Source organism: Cervus canadensis, chromosome 3, assembly GCF_019320065.1.
Source record: "Cervus canadensis isolate Bull #8, Minnesota chromosome 3, ASM1932006v1, whole genome shotgun sequence".
Classification (NCBI taxonomy): Eukaryota; Metazoa; Chordata; class Mammalia; order Artiodactyla; family Cervidae; genus Cervus; species Cervus canadensis.
In genome coordinates this window covers 57824151-57850836 of record NC_057388.1, presented here as the reverse complement: position 1 = coordinate 57850836, position 26686 = coordinate 57824151, and the positions used below count along the sequence as shown (strand labels likewise).

Genomic DNA, 26686 nt, shown 5'->3' with positions numbered 1-26686 from the left:
TTTCCTTCTATTTAGATCAAATCATGTTTTGTATTCTTCTTTGCTTATGCTGTTCTTACCTATCTTGAAGTCACATCCATCCATTAAGGAAGGCCCAGCTCAAAACTACTGATTCTGGGAAGCTTTTCCCATCTTTGATCCTTTCCCTAACTAGAACTCCTTTAAGACTGCTCTCCTAGTAGGTAACAGCATTGTCAATTTGTAGAAATATATTTTCAGTTATTGTTTATGCTTAATATTACAAATATTGTGGGTGGCGTAGTTAGTTGCAGTATTGTGATGGGTAGCATGCTTTTTTGAGCCCTTTACTGATCTCTGGCATTACTACATATAGTACTGCTTTTGAGTAGAATGTAGTTTGTGTGTGTGTGTTTTAGTGAAAACACAAGAGAACAAATCCATACTTTTATTTATTTACTTTTCAATAAGTTTAAATACTCAAAGGGTACAGCATCACACAGAGTCTGTCCAGTGGCCTTAGCGAGAAGGTTGCTTTGGAATTTGGCACAAACCATGCCACTGTTTACATGAGCATGAGTTGTCTTGCCCCAGATGACTCTGTTTTAGTTAGGTTTTCTGCCAGGAGTTACCGTGTTGTTCTTTGCTTTGTATGCATAAGTACGTCTCTTGCCTAGATAGAATTCAGTTTCATCTCAAGCACATACACCTTCGATTTTCAGGAGAGCTGTGTACTCCGTCTTGGTTCCATAGACCCGGCTTATAGCTGGCAAAAATGGTCTTGGGCCACAGCCTTCCAGACGTATTTGTTGCTTTAGAAGTCCTGTTCCCAGCGGGCCTCCACAGGGTCCAATATGGCTGAAAGAGAAACCATTATTTTTATAATGGAATACATTAACAGACCTTGGTTATGGAAAAAGTTAGAATTTTCTGTTTTGAGGTTTCAAATTACTTTGGCTGCTTCAGTAGCTCAACAAGGCAGGCTTTTCAAATCTTCTGTTGTAGAGTAAATTTATAAACATACAGAAACATTTATCATCATAAATTAATAATTTCAGCAGTAATGTAATTTAGTTTGCAATACAGTTTTTTTTACTAGTATTTTCTTGGAACTTTATTAGTCTGCTAGGACTGCCATTACAGAAAACCACAAATGAGGTGGCTTAAACAACAGACATTTGTTTTCTCACAGTTCTGGAGGCTGGAAGTCCAGTATTAAGGTGCCAGCAGATTTGGTTTCTGGTGAAGGGTCTTCCTGGATTACATACGGCCACCTTCTGTCTGTGTCCTCACGTGGCCTTTGTGCAACCTGTGGAGGAGAAAAGTTTATCTCCAGTGTGTCTTCCTCTTCTTGTAAGGATACCAGCTCCACATGATGGGCCCTACTCATATGACCTCCTTTAACCTTAGTTACGCCCTTTAAGGCCCTGTCTCCCAGATACAATTACATTGGGATTAGGGCTTCATCAAAAGAATTTTGGGTGTATGCAGTTTGGCCTGTAACAGGAATAGAATTTCTGTTTTCCTGTGTATGGTGGTGTAATAGCTATAGAAAAAAAATTTTTTTTAATCAGATAATAAATACTTTGTTTCTACCTACCTTTTTATTAGGCAAGTAATGTTAAGATGAATATCAGTTGAACATTTTACGAGTCATAGGATTCAATATTTTGGCAGGAAATGGCTTTAATATCTTTTAGAAGCTGGCTTGAGAGGTATATGCTGGAAATAATTTGAACTCTTTGATAAAACTGCTGTGTTATGTACAGAATGCATATATATCATGAGTTCACAAGGTATGGTAGTGACTGATTAAAATGAACTAAAGTTAATCCTTTAAAAATTTTGCCTATGTTCTTGAAACTTGTTTTTTCATCCTTCTATTTTCACAAGATCTCAGGATTGGAAGATGTATTGTCTTTTAACCTAATTATGCAAATGGTACTCTTAATTCCCCCTGCAGCATGCCTGTGACTGTAACTCTGACTAGTATTGTAGCCACAAGCATATATGGCTGTTGAGCACTTGAAATGTTGCTAGTCTGAATTGACATTTGATATAAGTGTAAAATGCACAGAGGATTTTGCAAAGACTTAAAGAATATAAAATATCTAATTCATTTTTATATTGATTGCATGTTGAAATAATGTCTTGGATATATTGAGTTAAAGAAAATATATTATTACAATGGAGTTTTTGTTGTTGTTCAGTTGCTAAGTCGTGTCTGACTCTTTGTGACATTGTGGACTGCAGCGCACCAGGCTTCCATGTCCTTCACTATCTCCTGGAGTTTGCTCAGACTCATGTCCATTGAGTCGGTGATGCCATCTGATTGAGTTTACTTGTTTGTTTTTACTTTTTTAAATGTGGCTTTTAGAAAATTTAAAATTACATATATGTCTTGTGTTAAATTTCTAACAAACAGCTGATTTAGTCTGTTAAAAACTCAGCTGCCTGTTGAGATAACACATTTTATCTTTGAATAGCTGTCACTATTAATTTTTTTCTTCCCATTTTTATATATATCTGTCTTGATATTTGCATTCAGATATTCTCATTTACTCCCTAGGACCAAAAAGATAAGTCTGATTTCTCTTTTTAATATTTTTGCTTAGTAGTTTGAAGACAACTATCTTTTATTGTGGCTTTTAGTCTTTCCATTTCCTTTAACAACGTTTACATGGTAGGGAGTCATATCCCTCCAGCCATTTTTACTCCCCTTTGAACTTCATTTGGTACATATCCCTGCTAATACCAGGAAATGAAATGAATATCTTGTGATCTTAAAATTGCAGATTGAATCTATCTTTTGTGACCTTCTACGTGCTATATAAATCTGTTAATGAGGCCTAGAGTTAAGTTACCTTTTAGGGAAACCTTAATTCTTATACTAACATAGGGAGTATAGTGTCAACTCAGACGTCTCTACCTTTTTCCCTTGTGCTGCCATTATTTTATCTTGCTTCTTCAGGACTTTTTTTTTTTTTTTTTTTAGACATACTTAATTGAGTGGGTGAAATGTGTCCCTACTCCTCATTTGCAGTCCTATTTTATAGTTTTGTCCTTAACTGAAACTTTATCTTTTAGATTGTGGTTTGAGGGTGGGAAAAAGGACACGATTTGGATCCATATATTTCCATAGCAGATTTCATTTGGGTTCTGAATGTGTCATATAAAGTATTTATTACCTTTTTCAGCTTTTATCATGTGTATACTTAAAGTGTATCTTTTGTTTTCATCATAATATTAAATAATGTTCAGTTCAGTTGCTCAGTCATGTCTGACTCTTTGCAACCCCATGAACTGCAGCACGCAAGGCCTCCCTGTCCATCACCAACTCCTGGAGTTTACTCAAACTTATCTCCATTGAGTCGGTGATGCCATCCAACCATCTCATCCCCTGTCGTCGCCTTCTCCTCCTGCCTTCAATCTTTCCCAGCATCTGGGCTTAATTAAGGATGGATTCTTGTGGTATATAATTTTGCTGAAGTTGATATACAACTAATCAGCTATTAATCCATCTTATTTTATTGGTCCTCCAGTTTTTATTTCTCTGCCTTGCCCCTGTTCACATCATGATTGAAATCTTGTCTGAATTACCTCGTATAATTTCTTCCTTTGCAGTCTAATGAATATGTCAGCAATGGAAAATAAGATCTGATTTATAAAGAAGAAAACCCACACTAACTTGTAAATGACTTCATTTTCTTTCTGTGTGATTTTTTTTTTTTAATGTAAATGCTTCAGGTTTCTTAATAATAACTTTGGAAAATAGAAATAGTATAAAAGTGAATTACCCGAAATCCAGTTAGCAAAATATAACCAATGTTAAAATTTGTATGTATCTTCTTTTTGGCTTTTTTCTTTGTCAGCTTAAAAAACTTTGATAGTGGTGCATGGTTACACTTCTCTTGGGTAAATAGTTAGCCTAAGTTGTAGGTAGGTGTACATGTAACTTCTTAAGAAATTGCCAAACCATTTTGCAACATAAATGTTAACATTTATGTTTCCATCAAGAGTGTGTAAAAATGTTTAGTAGTTTCACATACTAACTCCTGGGATGGCCACTCTTACTAATTTTAGCCATTCTAGTGAAATAACTAGTGGATAAAACATTGTGATTATAATTGTCATTTTACTAATGAGTAATGATGTTGAGGATTTTATGTGCTTGTTTGCCATCTATATGTCTTTGATGGTCTGTTGAAATATTTGGTCCATTTTTAAGTTGTATTGTCTAATTAAGTTGTATATTTTAGATACTAGTTCTTTGTCGAACTATGCAAATAACTTATTTCTCATCATATCTTTATTTACTATCAGTAATTCTTATTTGCCACAAATATTACTGTATTGCTTGCCTTAGTAGTGATTTTCTGGGGTTTTTTTGGCTGCTCTGCATGGTTTGCAGAATCTTAGTTCCCTGACCAGGGATTGAACCCATGGAATTCCTTTATAAGAAATAATTGTTCTATCTCATACATTCATTCATTCAGTTATTTATTAATACTGGTAGAATACATGAATATTAATTTTGTCATTGTTTATTGCTCAGATTATCCTGAATCTGACTGTCGGGAGCTCTTTGCTGTTAGCTCATATTCATCTTTCAGCATGCCTCATCATTTGTTTTGGAGCACTTCTTTATTTTCTGGTTTGTCTTTCAGGTTCCTTTTATCTCAGAATAGTGTTTAGAAACCAAGGTCTCAGCTCTAAAAGTGCTTGTTGCTCCTGCTTCTAGGTGTTTTGAACAAATAGATCTAAGGAATTTTATTTTTTGTGTACATTCACACATCTGTATTTCTATACCTATCTTTGTGTAAATATATTTGTTTATATATATTAAAAAACATGAATTCATACTGATAAACTAGTTCCTTATTTGTAACTCCTTTCTCCAACAGTGGAAAACTTGGCTCTCATCTACAATTTATTTATTATTTGTTCAGTTCTGGTATACATGTAAATGTAATTTCAGAATTACTATTATAAATACATTTACTTCCTAGGGTGTAGTATTGTGTACATCTCTTTTGGTAGTTCAGTTCAGTTGCTCAGTCGTGTCCGACTCTTTGCGACCCCATGAATCGCAGCACACCAGGCCTCCCTGTCCATCACCAACTCCCGGAGTTTACCCAAACACATGTCCATTGAGTCGGTGATGCCATCCAGCCATCTCATTCTCTGTCGTCCCCTTCTCCTCCTGCCCCCAATCCCTCCCAGCATCAGGGTCTTTTCCAGTGAGTCAACTCTTCACGTGAGGTGGCCAAAGTATTGGAGTTTTAGCATCAGCATCAGTCCTTCCAGTGAACACCCAGGACTGATCTCCTTTAGGATGGACTGGCTGAATCTCCTTGCAGTCCAAGGGACACTCAAGAGTCTTCTCCAACACCACAGTTCAGTCTCATACTATATAGGCAGCATACTGTTTTCCAATGTTCTGTTCTGTTCTTACCCATTTTGTTCATTGCTGTTATGTTACTCATTTGAAATATAGTTTTGTTACTTTTCTAGTCCATTTTGAGTTCTTCTCACATTCTGGCAGGTTTTGGTTCTTTTTTTCATTGGGATATATGAAATGTTGTTCAGTTGCTGGCTCATGTCTGACTCTTTGTGACCCCATGAACTGTAGCTCACCAGGATTCGCTGTCCTCCACTATGTCCGGGAGTTTGCTCAAATTTATGTCTGTTGAGTTGGTGAGGCTATCTATCTCATCCTCTGCTGCCCCCTTCTCCTTTTGCCTTTAGTCTTTCCCAGCATCAGGGTCTTTTCCAGTAATGAGCTCTTCGCATCAGGTGGCTAAAGTATTGGAGCTTCAGCTTTAGCCTCAGTCCATCCAATGAACATTCAAGATTGATTTCTTTTAGAAGTGACTAGTTTGGTCTCCTTGCTGTTCAAGGGACTCTGAAGAGTTTTCTCCAGCACCACAATTTGAAAGCATCAATTCTTAGGTGCTCAGCCTTCTTTATGGTCCAGCACTCACATCCACACATGGAAAAAAGCTATGGGAAAACGATAGCTTTGATAGTATGAACCTTTGTTGGCCAAGTATTATGTCTCTGCCTTTTAATACACTGTCTAGGTTTGTCGTAGCTTTACTTCCAAGGAGCAAGTCTCTTTTAATTTCATGGCTGCAGTTACTGCAGTGATTTTGGAGCCCAAGAAAATAAAGTCTGTCACTGTTACTCCACTTTTGCCCCATCTGTGGCTTCCCAGGAGGTGCTATTGGTAAAGAACTCGCCTGCCAGTGCAGGAGACATAAGTGACAAGGGTTCGATCCATGGGTCAGGAAGATACCCTGGAGAAGGAAATGGTAACCCACTCCAGTATTCTTGCCTGGAGAATCCCGTGGACAGAGGAGCCTGGTGGGGCTACTACAGTCCATGGGGTTGCAAAGAGTCAGACATGACTGAAGTGACTTAGCACGCACACATTTGCCAAGAAGTGATAGGACCAGATGATCTTCATTTTTTGAATATTGAGTTTTAAGTTAGCATTTTCACTCTCCTCTTTAACCTTCATCAAGAGGCTCTTTAGTTCCTCTTCGGTTCCTATCATTAGAGTGGTATTATGCGCATACCTGAGGTTGTTGATATTTCTCCCGGCAATCTTGATTCCAGCTTGTGATTCACCCATCCAGGCATTTTAGATGATGTACTCTGCATATAAGTTAAATAAGCAGGGTGACAATATTCAGCCTTGATGTACTCCCTCCTACCATCTTGCTGGGGCTTCTACTTTGCCCTTGGACATTGGGTATCTTTTTTTAGTGGGATCCAACATTTTCCTATTAATGGTTGTTCAGCAGTGAGTTGTATTTGTAGTTCTTGTAATAGTTAGAACTGGACATAGAATGACAGAAGTAGAGGAAAACAACAGAATGGGAAAGACTAGAGATCTCTTCAAGAAAGTTAGAGATACTAGGGGACATTTCATGCAAAGATGGGCTCAATAAAGGACAGAAATGGTATGGACCTACAGAAGCAGAAGATATTAAGAAGAGGTGGCAGGAATACACAGAAGAACTATACAAAAAAGATCTTCGTGACCCAGATAACCACAATGGTGTGATCACTCATCTAGAGCCAGACATCCTGGAATGCGAAGTCAAGTGGGCCTTAAAGCATCACTGTGAACAAAGCTAGTGGAGGTGATGGAATTCCAGTTGAGCTATTTCAAATTCTGAAAGATGATGCTGTGAAAGTTCTGCACTCAATATGCCAGCAAATTTGGAAAATTCAGCAGGGGACTCAGAACTGGAAAAGATCAGTTTTCATTCCAGTCCCAAAGAAAGGCACTGCCAAAGAATGCTCAAACTACTGCACAATTGCACTTATCTCACACACTAGCAACGTAATGCTCAAAATTCTCCAAGCCAGGCTTCAGCAATACGTGCACCATGAAATTCCAGATGTTCAAGCTGGCCTTAGAAAAGGCAGAGGGACCAGAGATCAAATTGCCAACATCCGTCGGATCATTGAAAAAGCAAGAGAGTTCCAGAAAAACATCTACAAAGTGGAAAATTCTTAAAGAGATGGGCATACCAGACCATGTGATCTGCCTCCTGAGAAATCTGTATGCAGGTCAAGAAGCAACAGTCAGAACTGGACATGGAACAACAGACTGATTCCAAATTGGGAAAGGAGTACATCAAGGCTGTATGTTGTCACTTTGCTTATTTAACTTATATGCAAAGGACATCTTGAGAAATGCTGGGCTGGATGAAGCACAGGCCAGAGTGTAGATTGCAGGGAGAAATATCAATAACCTCCGATATGCAGATGACACCACCCTTATGGCAGAAAGCGAAGAAGAACTAAAGAGCCTGTTGATGAAAGTGAAAGAGGAGAGTGAAAAGGTTGGCTTAAAACTCAACATTCCAGAAAACTAAGATCATAGCATCCGGTCCCATCACTCCATGGCAAGTAGATGGGGAAATAATGGAAACAGTGACTGACTTTATTTTTTTTTGGGCTCCAGAATCACTGCAGATGATGATTGCAGCCATGAAATTAAAAAGATTCTTGCTCTTTGAAAGAAAAGCTATGACCAACCTAGACAGTATATTAAAGAGCAGAGACATTACTTGGTCAACAAAGGTCTGTCTGGTCAAAGCTATGGTTTTTCCAGTAGTCATGTATGAATGTGAGAGTTGGACTGTAAAGAAAGCTGAGTGCCGAAGAATTGATGCTTTTGAACTGTGGTGTTGGAGAAGACTCTTGAGAGTCCCTTGGACTTGAAGGAGATCCAGCCAGTCCATCCTAAGGGAGATCAGTCCTGAATGTTCATTGGAAGGACTGATGCTGAAACTCCAATACTTTGGCCACTTGATGTGAAGAACTAACTTGTGGTAAAGACCCTGATGCTGGGGATGATTGAAGGCAGGAGGAGAAAGGGATGACAGAAGATGAGACGGTTGGATGGCATCACCGACTCTGTGGACATGAGTTTGAATTGAGTAAGCTCCGGGAGTTGGTGATGGACAGGGAGGCGTGGTGTGCTGCAGTCCATGGGGTCACAGAGTCTGACACAACTGAGCGACTGAACTGAACTGTATGGTAGTTTGGACATTCTTTGGCACTGCCCCTCTTTAGGATTGGAGTGAAAACTGGCTTTGCCAGTCCTTTGGCCACTGCTGAGTTTTCCAAATTTGCTGACATACTGAGTGCAGTCCTTTAACAGCATCATCTTTTAGGATTTTAAATAGCTCTTTTGGAATTCCTTCACCTCCACTAGCTTTTTTTATAGTAACATTCTTTTTTTTTTTTTTTATCTTATTTTTAAATTTTTTTTATTTATTTTTTTTATTAGTTGGAGGCTAATTACTTCACAACTTTTCAGTGGGTTTTGTCATACTCTATGGCTGATTCATATCAATGTAGTAACGTTCTTAAGGCTTACTTGACTTCACACTCCATGATGTCCAACTCTAGGTAAAACATTACTATGGTATTAATCGTCATTTCTATAAAACAGTATGTCTGGAAGTGTCCCTTCCATGTCTTATCTCTTTTACACTTTTACCCATCTCATTTTCCTTTTCTACCATTTAACCACCCATCTGTTTGGGTGACCAGTCTTAATAGTTTCTTGCTTAGTTTTTAATTTCTTCCTATCATCTTACACAGATGAGAAGATACACATAGGAAAGCAGATATAAAAATTATATTGAGTTGGCCAAAAAATTCTTTTGAGTTTTTCTATAAGCTGTTATAAGAAAATGCAAATGAACTTTTTAGCCAACCCAATATATGAAAAGTAGTGTATTATAGACACTACATATTTGATTTTATGACAGCTTTATTAAGATACGATTCACATGCTGTAAAACTCACCCCTTTAAATTGAACAATTCTGTTATTTTTAGTGTATTAACAGAGTTGTGCAACCATCGTTACGTCTAATTTGAGGACATTTTCATCAACCCGAAATGAAATCGTGTATCTTAACAATTACTCCCGTTCCGTCCTATTCCCAGGTCTTGACAACAGCTAATCTACTTTCCATCTCTATAGAATTTCCTATTCTGAGCATTTCATATAAATGAAATCATATAATTTTTTTTGTAATTAGCTTCTTTCACTTACCATGATGTTTTAAGGTTCAACCATATTGTAGCATCCATCAGTATTTCATACCTTTTTATTATTAAATGATATTTTATTGCATAGGTGTGCATGTGCATGTGTGCTCAGTCATGTCTGACTCTTTGAGACCCTAAGGACTGCAGCCTGCCAGGCTGATATGTCTATGGAATTTTCCAGGCACGAATACTGGAGTGGGTTGCCATTTCCTCCTCCAGGGATCTTCCAGCCCCAGGGATTGAACCAGTATCTCTTAACATCTCTTTCATTGGCAGGTGGGTTCTTTATCACCAGCACCACCTGGGAAGCCCTGTTAGCCATTAGAGAATTGCAAGTGAAAACAACAGTTATACTGTCACTCTAGCAGTGATAGTTTAAAGGGACAGACTAATAACAAGTGTGAACATGGATGTGGAGAAACTGAAACCCTCTCACATTACTGGTGGGAATGTTAAATGTCACAGCTGCTTCAGCAAACAGTTTGGCAGTTCCTCAGAAAGTTACCCTAAGATGCAGCAATTACATCCCTACATATATATATCCAAAAGAGGAAGCATAAGTCCATATGAAAACATTATGAATGGATAAACAAAATTATGTATTATTTATACAATAAGGCTTCCCTGGTGGCTCAGTGGTAAAGAATCTGCCTGCCAATGTAGTATTCTTGCCTGAAGAGTCCCATGGACCTCTGTGGACCATGGACCAATCTCATGGACCATGAGCTTGGGAGGCAACAATCCATAGGGTGGCAGAGTCGAATGTGACTGAAGTGACTTAGCATGCAAGCACACAATGGCTAATGATGCTCAACATCTTTACATGTGCCTGTTGGCAATTTGTATATCTTCTGTGGAAAAGTCAAAGTGTTAGTTGCTCAGTCGTGTCTGACTCTGTGACTCCATGGACTGTAGCCTGCCATGTTCCTCTGTCCATGGGATTCTCTAAGGAAGAATACTGGAGTGGGTTCACGTTCCCTTCTCCATGAGATCTTCATGACCGCGGGATCTAACCCTGGTCTCCCAAATTGCAGGCAGATTCTTTACCATCTGAGCCACCAGGGAAGCCCGTCTTCTGTGGGGCAATGTTTATTAAAGTGCTGTGCCCGATTTTTAGTTAGGTTATTTATCTTTTCATTTATTGCCCTGGAGATTACCTTTAATAACTTACAACATTATAATTTGGGTTATTACCAGCCTAGTTTCAGTAAAATACAGTAGTTTTGTTCCTGTGTACTTTAATTTCCTTTTACCTCCTTCACGCTCCTAGTGTCATACAAATTACTTCTTTCTAGTTTATAAACCCTAAAACAAAGTTCAATAATTATTGCTTTGTAATTTCAGTCACTTAAAAAAAATTTTTTTTTTTCAGTCACTCAGTTGTGTCCGACTCTGCAGCCCCATGGACTGCAGCACGCCAGGTTTCCCTGTCCCATTACCAACTCCAAGAGCTTGCTCAAACTCATGTCCGTCGAGTTGGTGATGCCGTCCAACCATCACATCCTCCGTCGTCCTCTTCTCCTCCCGCCTTCGCTCTTCCCCAGCATTGGGGTCTTTTCCAATGAGTCATTTCTTTGCATCAGGTGGCCAAAGTATTGGAGCTCCAGCTTCAGCATCAGTCCTTCTAATGACTGTTCAGGACTGACCTCCTTTAGGATGGACTGGTTGGATCTCCTTGCAGTCCAAGGGACTCTCAAGAGTCTTCTCCAACACCACAGTTCAAAAGCATCAATTCTTCAGTGCTCAGCTTTCTTTATGATCCAACTCTCACATCCATACATGACTACTGGAAAAACCGTAGCCTTGACTAGGTGGATCTTTGTTGACAAAGTAATGTCTCTGCTTTTTAATACGCTGTCTAGGTTGGTCATAGCTTATCTTCCCAGGAGTGGGCATCTTTTAATTTCATGGCTGCAGTCACCATCTGCAGTAATTTTGGAGCACTAGAAAATAAAGTATGTTTCCACTATTTTCACTGGTTCCATTATTTCCCCGTTTATTTGCCATGAAGTGATGGGACCTGATGCCATGATCTTAGTTTTCTGAATGTTTAGTTTTAAGCCAACTTTTTCACTCTCCTCTTTCCACTTTCATCAAGAGGATCTTTAGTTCCTCTTCATTTTCTGCCATAAGGGTAATTGCTGTGTAAAGTGTGCCTTTAAATCAGGTAGAAGAGAGTTGCAAATAAAAATTATATTTGTGCTATCTTTTGTGTTTACTTATTATGTAGTGTTTTTATCTGATTGTGAGGAATTTTCAGTTTTTGCTTATCAGAGAATGTCTTAAGTTCAGCTTTATTTTTGAAAGATGCCTTTGGTAGATACTGAATTCTTGGTTGACAGTCTTTTTGTTTTAACGTCTTCAATATGTCATCCATCTACTTTCTGGCCTGTGTGGTTTCTGATGAGATGTTAGTCATTATTCATATTGAGTCACCTATATATGGTCATTTAAGTCTCTTGCTGCTTTCCTGATTCTTTGTCTATTTTTTGGCAATTTGATTGTGATGAGTCTAGCTGTGAATCTCTGCTTTTTCTCTGTTTGGAGTTGCTGAGCTTTTATTGTGTTGACCTGTTTTTCTTCAGATTTGGGATGTTCTCTGCCATTGTTTCTTCAAACATATGTTTTGCCTCTTTCTTTCTCTCCTTGTCTTTTTCCCTCTGTCCTTTTTTCCAGTACTTCATGGACTCCCATTATGTGTATGTTGGTATGCTTGATTTTGTTCCACAATTTCTGGCTGTGTAGTTTTTTATTCCCTCTCTTATTATTTCTGTTCCTTAGTCTGGTAAATGTTATTTGACGATGTTATTTTGCTAGCTCGTATCAGTTTTTGAACCTCTTTCTCTCTAGTGAAATTTCATTTCAGTTATTCTACTTTTAAAAAATAATTTTCTTTCTTTATTTTTGCTTGTGCTGGGTCTTCGTTGCTGTGAGCTTTTCTCTAGTTTCGGAGAGTGGCGCCCTTCTCCTGCTGTGGTGTGCAGGTTTCTCCTTGCGGTGGCTTCTCTTATTGTGGAGCATGGGCTCTAGGGCACATTGGCTTCTGTAGTTGGCACACGTGGGCTGTCGTTGCAGTTCCCAGTCTCAAGCACAGAGTGAGTAGTTCTGACACACCAGCTTGTTTGCTTTGTGGCTCGTGGGATTTTCCCAGACCAGGGAGCCAACCTGTGTCCTCTGCATTGGCAGGCATATTCTTTACCACTGAGCCACCAAGGTAGCCCTCTACTTTTCAACTTGAAGATTTTTATTTGGTTCTTTTTAATAATTTCTTTCTGTTTGTTAATCATCTCTATTTGGTGAATGTAGTTCTTATACTTTCTTTTAGTTTTTTAGAAATGATTTCCTTTAGTTATTTGAATGTATTCAAAATAGCAGATTTAAAGTTTTTGCCTAATGTCTGAGTTTTCTCAGGGTTAGCTTCTGTTGATTGCGTTTTTTCCCCCCATGAATGTGGGTTATACTTTTATACTTTCTTGGTTTTTTTTTGTTTTGCATCTCATAATTATTTGTTGAAAACTGGGCATTTTAAGCAAAACAGCATGGCAACCGTGGTCAAATTCTCCATCTCTCTTCTTTCCTCCACCCCAGGGTTTATTATTGTTTTTTGTTGTTTAGTGACTTTTGGGGAACTAAATCTGTAAAGTCTGTTTTCTTTGTCTTGTTTTGTCACTGAAGTCTTTAGTTATTCTAGTGGTTGTTTGTGGGGTCTTGCAAGGAGTCAGACAGGTCAAATAATCTTTTTTGGGAATGGAGCTTTGAAGGAGCCTGTTCTCTTCCAGTTGCTGACTGGGTGCTGATTTTTGCCATGATTGCATGCTGTTGGTTTTCAAGGCTACTGTAAAACAGGTGAGGGAAGATACGAATGGGCAAGTTAAAATGCAACAAGAACTGCTGTTTTTACTGACATCCAGCCCTTTTTCTTGAGTAAGTGTTCTTTGAATTGCTGTAACCCTTTTGTTCATTTCCAGGGTTCAGAAGAAATTGATTTTGACAATTTTGCCTCTTACCGCTTTTAATGAAGGAGAGAATTTTCTTAAGTCTTTACTCTGGTAATTTCTTTAATGTCACTCCACTGTACATCCTTTTGTTTTCCAGTGTACATGTAAGAGAGCTTTAAAAGTAAATATTACTGTGCCAGCTGTCTAATAATAGTTTTTCCATTCGGTATATTACTGTCTGTCATGTCTGTTCTTCCAGAAGTTTTAATGGCTGCATGGTGTTTTAACACATGGGAGTAACACAATATATTATTTGTTTCACTTGTTTTTGAAACTTGGTTTTTATGATTTTTCATTATCCTTAACAGTGCTTTGTTGAATGTTGTTTTATCTAAACCTTATAAATTTATAAGGTATAAATTTGTGGAAGTGGAATTTATTGAGTGTGAGAGCATGAAGACTTGTTTTCGATGCATGTGGCCAAGTTGATCTTTAGGGAAGTGGTTTCATTTATATTCCACCAGTCATGTGTGAAAGTGCCTGTTTTCCCACATCCTTACACACTATTGGGTACTACTGTTCATTTAATTTACTGCTTTCCAGTAGATCTTTTGTTATGAAAATGTTCTATATCTATGAAATTTCTATTTCTATATCTAGTAGGGTAATCACTACCAACATGTGGCTCTTGAGCACTTGAAATGTAGCTAGTCCTAAATAAGGTGTGCTGTATTTCAAAGATTATTACAAAGCAAAAGCATGTAGAAAAATAATGTAAAGTGAGTTATAACTTTTTATCTTGACTGCATGTTGAGATGTTAATATTGTATATACTTGGGTGAAATAAAATAATGTTGTTAATTTCACCTTTTTACTCTTCATGTGTCTACTGGAATATTTATTACGTAAGTAATTCATCTTATATTTCTATCAGTGGTTGTCTAGACTGTAGACCATTCTTCAAACCCTGCTTCTTTAAAGCTTATGCTATTTAATAGCAGTATTTTCTCACCCTTCTTAAATTTGTCAGATACCTTATCCCTGTTTTCTCTTTATTTGTTAAAGATGGCACCAAACAGTTTTTCTTTCTACTCCAAGCCCTGTTATCATTCTGGGGCATATTTAGTGACCATGTGTAAAACTTGTTCAGTAATTTACTTACACATTATTGTTTAAGTTGGGTTTATTGTTGAGCCTGGAGAAGGAAATGGCACCCACTCCAGTACTCTTGCCTGCAAAATTCCATGGATGGAGGAGCCTGGTAGGCTACAGTCCATGGGGTCGCAAAGAGTCAGACACGACTGAGCGACTTCACTTTACTTCATTGTTGAGCCATCATTTTAACGGCTCCATGTGGTCATCATCTGGAACTTCTCTTCGACCTCTGAAGATGTATATGGCTTTTTCTGTCTATAACTTCATATTGTTTTAGCTGTCTCATTTCCTTACTTCGTACCTTGGATCCTTGACCCTCTCCATTTTGTTCAGTGATTCACTTCAGCCATACTTGTGAGCTCTCTTGATGCCTTGTAGTTTTTGTGCGCCCTTTCTGTGAAATAACAGCTTCAAATAACAGTCTTGGCTTACATTCAATTACAGGTTGCTACTGGAGTAAAAGATCACACGGTTCAGTTCAGTCACTCAGTCGTGTACAGTTCTTTGTGACCCCATGGACTGCAGCATGCCGGTCTTCCCTGTCCACAGATTTATCCTAAACTAGTGGACAGAATTGCTTGGCTGCCTGCTGTGTATTCCTAGCCCTTCTTTTTGTTTTGATGGTTGCTGATTCAAATCTTTGTCTCTTAAAATTCGCTGGTAAGTCCCTTTAGGATTAGCAAATGATTTTTCTCTCTGATGTTTAAAGAAAATCCTTTCAACTCCAGAATGTTATCTGTATCCTAGTTTACCTTCCTTTCTTTAGCCACTTGTCTAGGTAATGCTTTTTTTTTTTTAATTTATTTTTAGTTTAAAAATTTTATTTGTTGAACTATAGTAGATTTACAATGTTGTGTTAATGTCTGCTGTACAGCAAAGTGACTCATTTATATACGCATATGCATTCTTTTTTATATTCCTTTCCATTGTGGTTTATCCCAGGGTATTGAACATAGTTCTCTGTGCTATATACTAGGACCTTGTTTATCCATTCTATATGTAATAACTTGCATCTACTGACCCCAAACTCCCAGCATTGAAGCATGCAACTATCTTTTTTTTTTTTATTCCTAAAACCCCACCTTAACCCTTTGTTGTTCTTTAAATTCTACTTTATTGCTCTTCCGTTTGCAGATAAGCATTCAGAAAGAATTGACTTGTTTATGCTCACTGTCTGCAGTTACTATTTATTTCCATTATGCCTCCATCTATCTTTCCCTTATCTGTCCACTGCTCTGACAATGGTCCCTGATAATGTTAAATAGATTCTTTTCTATCTATTGACCACTCCAGAACACTTGGTACAGTTGACCACTTCTTAAAGGAGGCCACTACAGTTGACCTCCTTGAACTGCTTCTAAAAACTATTTTCCTCATTCTTTTTTCACCTTTTTCTAGGTTGTGTAGGTGATAGTGGTGGGGTTTTGTTGTTGGTTGTGGCCTGCTTCCTACTTTGAATACTGTATTTGGATTAATAACCCATGGCCTTCGTGCCATTTAAATGTTGATGACTTAAAATGTTAATATCTGCCTTAAAATGTTAGTATCTGCCTAACCTAGACATTTCTAGAACTTCTAACTTTTATATATATAGCTGCCTACTAGGTATTTGTTTTCCTAAAGCCCATTTTTTAGCACCTTAAACTCAAGTGAATTTTGCTTTTAGTGACTGGAACCACCATCAATCCAACTCAATCTAAATTCATAAATTTAGAATTTATGTCTTGCTGTTCCCCCCACAAGTTACAGAGACTTGTCACTTCAGCTCTTTAATATCTAATCCAGAATTTTCCATTAGAAGTTAATGTAAGTCACATATGTAATTTAAGCTTTTCTGGTAGCCTAGGCTTCCCTAGTGGCTCAGATGATAAAGAATCTGTCTGCAGTGCAGGAGACGTGGGTTTGATCCCTGGGGTGGGAAGATCCCCTGGAGAAGTAAATGGCAAGCCACTGCAGTATTCTTGCCTAGAGAATCCCATAGACAGAGGACGCTGGCAGGCATAGTCCATAGGGTCACACAGAGTTGGACATGACTGAAGTGACTTTGCATGCAGACATGTTAAAAAGTTGAAAAGAATGAATTTAATTTTAGTATCAGGTTTTTATATAGCCCAGTATAGCTAAAATTTTATTTCAATATGTAATCAGTATAAAAATTGACATTTCATTCTTTTTTTTCATAATAAATCTTTAAAACCTGATTTGTGGAACTTCCCTGCTGGTCCAGTGGCTAAGGCTTCATGCTCCCAGAGCAGGGGGCCCGGTGTTCGATCTCTGGTCAGGGAACTAGATCCCACATGCTTCAACTAAGACCCAGCACAATCAAATAAATAAATAAGTATATATTAAAAAAAAACATAGTTTGTATTTTATGCTTAGTGTGTGTGTGTGAAAGTGGCTCAGTTGTGTCCGACTCTTCGCAACTTTGTGGACTATACAGTCCATGGAATTCTCTAGGCCAGAATATCGGAGTAGATAGCCGTTCCCGTCTCCAGGGGATCTTCCCAACCCAGGGATTGAACCCAGGTCTCCTGCATTGCAGGTGGATTCTTTACCAACGGAGCCAGAGCATATCCCAATTCAGACTTGCTAAATTTCAAGTGATCCATAGCCACATGGAGCTAGTGGCTACCGTAATGAACAGTAGTGTTCTAACTTAATTTCTCTTAATCCTTGCTACTTCTGTCATGGTTCAGGTCCTAATTTCTTCCCTGGGCTACTGCAACAGATCTTGAAATTGCTACCAGTATCTCCTCAATATTCTTGTTAGTTGTAATTTTCTAAAATATGAATGTGACTTGGCTTGTGAATTAATGTGATAGTGCATGCAGTTTTCTGCTTAAAATCCTTTAATACTCTTCATAAGTTTTCAAGATGATGCCTCATCTGAGTTTTTTATTGTGGCCTACAAAGTCCTCTGTGATCTGAATTTTGCTTGACTTCGTGCTCTGCGTCTCCTGGACCTTGATTATGAGGTGTACTGAACTGTTTTTAGTTACCATAAAGATCTGTACTTTCTTCTCTTGCTTTTGGGCCAGTTTGCTTGCCCATATTGTGCAGCACCTACCCAAATTTCTCATCAGACTAAGGCCTGCTAGTCCTTCAGAATCTGAAGATTCTGACAACAGGATGGGTTTCTCCTTTTTGTTCTCATAGCTGTCTTCCTATGTTTGCTTCCATTGTAGTGTTTATCACTGTGTTAATAAGAATTGCCTTCTAACTTCTCTGACCTCAGGTTCTTAGTTTCATAAGCAGGGACCTTGTTTTCATTAGCTTCTATATCCCTAAGTGGTAATACATACATTATGTGAGTCCAGTAGCTATGTTAAATGAATGAGTGTGGCCAGTAATTCTATAAGAAGAGATTTAAATTCCAAGTTCAGAGCAAAGAAAAAATTTTATTTAAATTTTTAAGTTACCTGTTTCTTAACATGTGTTCATACAGATATTAAAATCTTTTAGGTAGAGTAACCAAGAATCCAGAATAAGATTAAGAAAGTAAAAGTTGGTTCTGTTTGTACACAGTTGTTCATCTCAGTAAAAAGGGAGGAGTTAGGGGCATGCAAACTAAGGTATGACCTTTAAAGAAAATTGCGGAGGAGACAATAAAGTTAATATTTAGGAACACTTACGTGATCCTGTAACATCTTAGTAGTATTGTTGTATTAAGTGTAGAATCTAGGTACTTTTGCACCAGTTATATTTAAAATAATTAGGTAGTGAAGTTCTGTAACTTTCCCCTTGAATTAAGTAAGAGATGGTAGGAATTTCAAGTACTAGATAGTTTCGTCTATGAGTATGATGTAAGGCTTCTGTTAGAGTTACTAAGTAGACAAGTAGATTTATGTACCTTTGTCTTTTGTAGTGAGTGGTTGTTTTTGTGTTTAGAATTACATAAACTTTAGGAGAAAGCTTGCAGTTTTTAAAATTAAGTGATGCAGCTTGAATTTGAAATTATGTGTAAAAGACCAAATGTTACCTTTGAAATTTTAAGTTACTGATGTAAACCTTCCTTGAATCTTTATAGTGGGATTTTTTCTTTCTTTTTTATTATAGTAGTTACTAAGTGGAGAAATAGAACCCTGGTCATATTTAGGTAATTTGGGGCTGAATATCTCTTTTGTAAAGTTGGAGAGTTCAGTTCAGTCGCTCAGTCGTGTCCGACTCTTTGCGACCCCATGGACTGCAGCATACCAGGCTTCCCTGTCCATCACCAGCTCCTGGGGCTTGCTCAGACTCATGTCCGTGATGCATCCAACCATCTCATCCTCTGTCACCCCCTTCTCCTGCATTCAATCTTTCTCAGCATCAGGGTCTTTTCCAATGAGTCAGTTCTTCGCATCAGGTGGTCGAAGTATTGGAGTTTCAGCTTCACCATCAGTCCTTCCAAAGAATATGCAGGACTGATTTCCTTTAGGATTGACTAGTTTGATCTCCTTGAAGTCGTAGTCCAGGGGACTCTCAAGAGTCTTCTCCAGCACCACAGTTCAAAAGCATCAATTCTTTGGTGCTCAGCTTTCTTTATGGTCCAGCTGTCACATCCGTACATGCCTCCTGGAAAACCATAGTTTTGACTAGATGGACTTTTGTTGGCAAAGTGATGTCTCAACTTTTTGATGGGCTATCTTGGTCATAGCTTTTCTTCCAAGGCACAAGTGTCTTTTAATGGCTGCAGTCACCATCTGCAGTGATTTTGGAGCCCAAGAAAATAAAGTCTGTCACTGTTTCCATTGTTTCCCCATCTATTTGCCATGGAGTGATGGGATTGGATGCCACGATCTTAGTTTTTTAAATGTTTAGTTTTAGGCCAGCTTTTTCACTCTCTTTCACTTTCATCAAGAGACTCTTTAGTTCCTTCTTGCCATAAGGGTGGTGTCATCTGTGTATCTGAGGTTATTGATATTTCTCCTGGCAATCTTGATTCCAGCTTGTGCTTCATGCAGCCCGGCATTTCGCATGATGTTCTCTGCATATAAGTTAAATAAGCAGGATGACAGTATATAGCCTTGACGTACTCCTTTCCCAATTTGGAACCAGTCTGTTGTTCCATGTCTGGTTCTAACTGTTGCTTCCTAACCTGCATGCAGGTTTCTCAAGAGGCAGGTAAGGTGGTATGGTATTCCCATCTCTTTCAGAATTTTCCACAGTTGTTGTCTTTTACACAGTCAAAGGCTTTGGTGTAATAAATAAAGCAGGTGTTTTTCTGGAATTCTCTTGCTTTTTTGATGATCCAGCGGATGTTGGAATCTCTGGTTCCTCTGCCTTTTCTAAATCCAGCTTGAACACCTGTAAGTTCACAGTTCACATACTGTTGAAGCCTGGCTTGGAGAATTTTGAGCATTACTTTGCTAGTGTGTGAGATGAGCAATTTTGTGGTAGTTTGAATATTCTTTGGCATTGCCCTTCCTTGGGATTGAAATGAAAATTGACCTTTTCCAGTCCTGTGGCCACTGCTGAGTTTTCCAAATTTGCTGGCATATTGAGTACAGCACTTTCACAGCATCATCTTTTAGGATTTGAAATAGCTCAACTGGAATTGCATCACCTCCACTAGCTTTGTTCGTAGTGATGCTTCCTAAGGCCCACTTAACATTGCATTCCAGGATGTCTGGCTCTACGTGAGTGATGGAGAGAGTTGAAGGTTTATAGTAGATCCTATAAAAATGTTTTAATTTTCCCTCAATATGAGGGAAAAATATGAGAATAAAAATTCTCACTTTTATTGCTTCCAACCTATTACAACTCAGTTTTGTTGTTGTTCCCCAAAAGCATATTTAGCAGTTTTCAAAATAAGGTGCTTTCTCCTTTGTAAAATATATGTTAATTTACAAATATTAATATTTGTTGATATTCATTTTCAAATTTTTTAAATGATAATAGGTTTTCAGATGCCAAGATTTTGATAACTTTACTTTGAAATAAGAACAAATGGTAGAGAATATAAACAAATTTTAAGAGTTCCAATAATCTGTTATTGAAACCTTTTTGAGGCATCTTGTTCTTTGAATATAATTGATTTCTAGAAGTAAGTTTAAGTAAGTTAATCGCTGCAATTACTGCGTATTGAAGTTGGTTTTTCCACAGGTAGTGAAATAGCAAGCAATGGAATTGTAGTTTGATTTTCTTAAATGTGAATTTGACATAGAGATTTGGCATATCTTTTAGATAGTTACCGAAAGATTCAACATGTGCTTTTAGAGAAGATGATTTGATAACTGTTTCTTCTTACATAATTGATGATTGAAATCAAGTAATACTCTTAAGATATTTTGGGTGAAGCCTGGGTGAATATACTTTTATCTACATTTGCATGCTTATAAGTGTCACAGTTACGTCACTCAGGTCTATAAATAATGTTTCTTTATCCAGAGATTGTATTTCACACTGGCACTGTGAGCATTATATTTGTCCAGAAAAAGAATCAGTGGGTGGTTAAATCTTCTGAATTACAGACTGTGGTTGATTTTAGAATTTGGGGAAGGCAAGATTCTTATGAAATGTGAAAAGTTTATGTGTTTTAGTCAGCCAATGTTATATTTTAGTATATTCCCTAAATCTGTCTTTTGTGTTTAGACACAGTTTCTTTCTCAGGAGAAATTTTCATGAGAGTGTATTTTTGTTTATTTTTTTAAACAAGTCCTGTATATCAGCACTCTGTTAGGAATGTAGAGATGAATATGACATGATTTTCTTCCTCTGGGAAATCAGTCATATGGGCAAACTGGCAAATGACATGCTTAATTTTAAAATAATTTAAAACATGTAATTATTTTAAAAATTATATTAGTTAACATATACAGAGAATTATCTACTGTCAAAACTAGTCAGTCTTCTTCCTCACTGTGTTACTGAGACTGCTCTTGTGTAGAGTTATCAGTAATCTTATTTCCAAATTTTATGGTCACATCTCTGGTATTTTTCATTTGACTTTTCAGTAGCATTTAACACAGTTGAGTAACCTTGAGCCAGTTCTAGTTTCCTTTCCCGCTCACTGACTGATCTCACTCTTTTTCTGCCTGACGTTTGTGTCGGAGTGCTCCGGGAAGCTGCCTGTGTGTGGTGCTGTGCTCAGTCGCTCAGTTGTGTCCAACTCTTTGCGACCCCATGGGCTGTAGCCCACTAAACTCCTCTTTCCATGGGGATTCTCCAGGCAAGATTACTGGAGTGGGTTGCAATGTCCCCCGCAAGGGGAATCTTCTTTCCATGGGGATTCTCCAGGCAAGTTACTGGAGTGGGTTGCAATGTCCTCCCCAAGGGGGATCTTCCCAGCCCAGGGATTGAACCCTCTGGTCTCTTGCATTGCAGGTGGATTCCTAAGTCAGCAGGGAAGCCCCAGGAAACTGCCTAGAACCCCTTTCATCTATAATCTCTCCTTGAGGATATAATCCTCTCCCGGTACTATCTATATGCTTATGTTTCCTAAATCTGTTTTTTTCAGCAACAACCAACCCTGGAATTTCTGAATTCATATGTTTAACTGCCTATGACCATTTCTTCTTAAATATGTAATAGAGTCTTCAACACATTCAAAGCTTTTTTTGATTTTGGCCCTCACCACTCACTCTTTTCCTCCTCTTTCTGTGGAGATATCACTAGCCATTGAGTTGTTCAAGTCAAGTAGTGAGAGTTAACTTTTGTCTCTTTTACCAATCACATGTAATGCACCAGAAGTGTCCTGACAATTCTTCCTTCAAAACCTGTTCTGAATCTTTCTCTCTCTTTACATCCACACCATCTAAATTCAGTATACCCTTTCTTTCTTCAACTATTGTAGTAGGCTTCTTAGCAGTTTTCTTATTTCCATTTCTTCTCTTAGCAGTAAGAACTATCTTTAAAACACAAATCAGGTCAGGTCACTTGCCTGTGTAAAACCCTCCAGTGGCTTCCCATCACGCCTAAAATAACACTCAAATTTCCTGCTTTGACTGGGTCCCACGTTATCTGGCCCCTGCCTGCCTCTCTGACCTATTTTCTACCACTTGTCCCCTGGTCCACTACCTTACTTCTTTGGAGTTCATATACTTTTTGTTCCTGAAAGTACCAGGTTCACCCCCACTTGAGGGCCCACCGCTTTGTCCTAGAATGTTTTTCATTGTTTTCTCACTTCAGTTTCCCAGTTGTCCCTAAGACTGTTCTGTGACTTGACGATAAAGCAATGAATAAGACACAGGGGTAGACTGAGGCATTTTTCTTACACCTTTTGTATGGTGGGTTTCTTGAACATGTAACCTAAAATATTTTCTCTGAAACTTCTTCAGTTCTCTCAGATGGCTTCCTCTTTTTGATGCCACAACTTCTGTAATTCCTTTAATCTGTACCTTGATGGAGTTTACGTTCTAGTTGGAGGTAGAGTGGGTGGAGATCACCATAAATAAGATCTGTATGTATGTTAAATGGTGATAGGTGCTAAAGGGAAAAAAAAACAGAAAGCAACAAAGTGCTGAGATGAGGAGTAGGTTGTAGTTTTAGGTAGGGTATTACAGAGCAGTCCTCTCTGTGGAGGTGACATTTGAATAATCACTGTCTTTTCTATGTTGTGATATATAACTCATAGATTTGTTCAATATAGAAAAAAAAGACATACCCTTTTTACAGAAATTTTGTCCAAAGATAGTCTTATTTTCTTCTCTGTGCTCTATTCATTGCCTTTTAGTTTTCATAGGTCACATTTACTTCATCTTTCCATTTGTTATTGTTTGAAGTCTTTAGCTTCCTTTCCTATATCCCCAGGTTTGCATTTCTTCCAATTCTGAACTTTAATTATTTGAAATATAGTAATACTGTAATAAGATCCTAGTGAAAATATTTGCATTTATCTGATCTGGTCTGTCTTAATCCAGTGACTGACAAAGCAAAATTGTATGAAATTTACATTTTTTTTTCTTCTTGGAATTTAAAGTTGGTCCTTGTATATCTTCTTGAAATTTCATACCTTACACTTTTTTCATCATTTCTTGTAAGACTTAAGGTGCAAGGCATAGTGATTGTCCTTTATGAAAAGATAGGAGGTCTTCGATTCTATGTTTTATCAGGAAAGCTGATAAAATGGACTCACTGGGCCTTATATCCAACAAAAAAATATTTCGTTGATGTGAGTAGAAAAAAGTCTACTTTCAGTATATTTGTAATTTATCTCTAATTTGTTGAGTTACATGTAAGTAACTTTCATTTTCCCCCCTCTTCATTTTACTATGTTCCAATGGATTTCTCTCCCCTGTTTGGACTGAATGTGCCATGAATGATTCTTGGAATTCCTCATTTACTGTTCCTCTGTGGATCTGTTCTGTTGGAATCTGGAACACTGGAATGATGGAAACATGTTCTTTACAAAGTAGCTGTGAGTATACTACATAATTAATACAGAGGCTTTTTTCTGGTCTAAGTTAAATTTCAGTTACAATTGGATGAAATATGAATCAAGGAAGCTTTAAATTTAATACAGTCTTAACTCTGCACATAGTAGGCTTTCAAATATTTGACTTTAAAATATTCTGATCAGTGTCCTAACTAGTATATTTAAAATTAGCCTCTAATTTAATTGGCTTACTTATCTGCTCAACATTTGTCTTAAAATTAATTTATATGAATTTTAAAAAAGGGTAAAAGATTATGGATGGAATATTTAGTTATATATGTGATACTAGTGAGGAATGCAGGGTGCATTCCTTTGTTCAATCCAAATGTATTGAATTATTACTTTGATCCCATATGAGTGTTTTTGGATGAGAATTTAAATGTGGCAAAAACCTATAAGAGAAATGTGTATCTCTTAGGAATATTATTTTTAAATGATGAATGGCATTATGTTTTAATGATGAATAAGACCTACCTCTAAGTAAATTAATCAGTAAGACTCTACTCACTCAGATGGTCTGAACTATGGACAGTATTTCTCACCAATGGGTAAGTTGAAAGTCATACTGATTTTCTATGCCAATTTAGAAGTAGGTTTGTATGAATTACTCATGGAATTATTGGTGAGGTCATCAAAGAATCAAAAGCTACACAGAAAACGGAATTAAAGTTTACTTTAAAACCAGGGTAAATGTGATGTCCGGAAAAGCATTGAGGTGACATTTCTGGACCTGGTATAAGAGTTTGAAAGATAATGTTTACTGATTGACATTGATCATGAGAGCATTTAAGGGTTTATGAAAAATTTTAAACTCCACATTTTTATTTTATTTCATGAATAAGAACGTGAATTTCAAGAAACTCCTGCCTGTGGTTTTTAGTATGAGCAAAGGGAATGATTAATAGAGTCCTTAATATAATTTTATATGAGATTATATATATAATATAACAGGGAATATATGTAATATAACAATATATAATAATATAATATATTGTTAATATAAAATATATAATTAATAATATAATATAATCTATAGTATAACAGGGAAGCCTGGTATGCTGCAGTCCATGGGGTCTCAAAGAGTCGAACACGACTGAGTGACTGAACTGAATATAATCTTAAGGGGATTTGAATTTTTTTATTGTGAAAAATACTTTGTTGTGTTTTTAGTTGCTTGATCAGAATCTTACTGTTAGTAACTTACTATAAATTGAAATCTTTGCTCTGAGGCAGGTTTTTTAAATTTTTATTTTATTCCCTTGGGTTTTTATAATTGACTCAGTTGAGTTCAGTTCAGTTGCTCAGTTATGTCCGATTCTTTGCAACCCCATGGACTGACTGCAGCATGCCAGGCTTCCCTGTTCATCACCAACTCCCGGAGCTTGCTCAGACTCATGTCCATTGAGTCAGTGATGTCATCTGACAGTCTCATTGACTTTTATAATTGATTACTATTAATCAACTTGTGCTCAATTTATTTTGTCCATTTCTTCGATTAATACTTTTATTGGTAATACTATAAAATCAGTTTGATTCACCATAATAGTTTGTATGATTTTCTAAAAATAGGTTAATGAAGAGAATTTGAAATGTATGATGGAAGCATTTTGTTGACATATTAATAATTGAGCCCCTTTTACTTTTCTCAGCAACAGAAGAACCTTGAAGGCTATGTGGGATTTGCCAATCTCCCAAATCAAGTATACAGAAAATCAGTGAAGAGAGGTTTTGAATTCACACTTATGGTTGTGGGTAAGATATGATTTCTCACTAAAGTTGAATTTTGATCCAAGTTTCAAACTATTTCATAAACTCTGAATGTTTTAAGAAAACAGTAGCCCAAGTAACTGCAGCAATCAATGTTATATTTTTTTTTGTTATGCAGATACACTTTAAAATTTAACTTGGTAGCATAGTGGGATTAGTATTTTCTTGCCTCTTTTTTTGTAGGTGGCGCAGTTTTGGAAACTGCGGGGAAGGGAAGTAGAAGTTGAAAAGCAGTGGGAGGTGGGCAGTGGAACAGAAAACTGGAGAAGTTCTCTTCAGTTGATGCTACAAAAGGAAATAGCATCTGGTGATTACTTATTACTCTAGGATAGTTTTATTTTTTGGCTTATGTAGTGCATTGAAGCCATATCATCTGAGTGTTTAACTTAAACATATGTTCTCTAAATCTGAAAAAGAAGGATGGGGTAGAGGATCATAATCATGCAGTGATTACCCTGGGAGTTCATTCATTGAGTGTAAGCCCTGGAATAAGTGAAATATGACTCTCCTTCTTCTTTGGTTCACTCATTTTTCTCTTGCGTGTGTTTCATCCTGTGAACACCTTTCCCTGCCTGTAATTGATTTTAAGAGATTGTCAGGGGTTATTTTAATTGTAGTTAGTAACATCATTCATATATGAAAAAACACTTTACCATGTGTAAGATTAGTTTTCTTAAATAACAGTCTTAATCTTAAATGATTTTATAATATTTTCACCTCATATAGGCTGACTTGATAACCGGCTTCTCAGTTTGATGCAATTTATTGTATTTCTCTATTTGTTTTAAGAAGATGGAAGGCAGAATTATTGGATTAACTATCCTTGACAAAGAAAATTGAGTTGATGCTGGATCTTTATGTATTGTGCATTAAAATTTGCTAATTATATTCCACACCTGGTATTTTATTTTGGTGTTGAATTAGATTAT

The 26686-nt window shown here is 37.3% G+C and overlaps 1 protein-coding gene and 1 pseudogene across 5 annotated transcripts in view; one reads left to right on the top strand and one right to left on the bottom strand.

Annotated features, from left to right (window-relative positions):
- Positions 1 to 26686, top strand: part of SEPTIN7 (septin 7) — a 92407-nt gene that overhangs the window by 14642 nt on the left and 51079 nt on the right. For 3 of the 5 annotated variants that reach the window (XM_043463214.1, XM_043463213.1, XM_043463217.1), the window contains one exon: positions 25640 to 25742. In XM_043463214.1, coding sequence (XP_043319149.1) covers positions 25640 to 25742 — 103 coding nt within the window. Of the gene's footprint in view, positions 1 to 23953; positions 23973 to 25639; positions 25743 to 26686 lie in introns of those variants that run through there. The other 2 variants (XM_043463216.1, XM_043463215.1) reach the window with 2 other exon arrangements.
- Positions 431 to 18282, bottom strand: LOC122438904 (annotated as a pseudogene).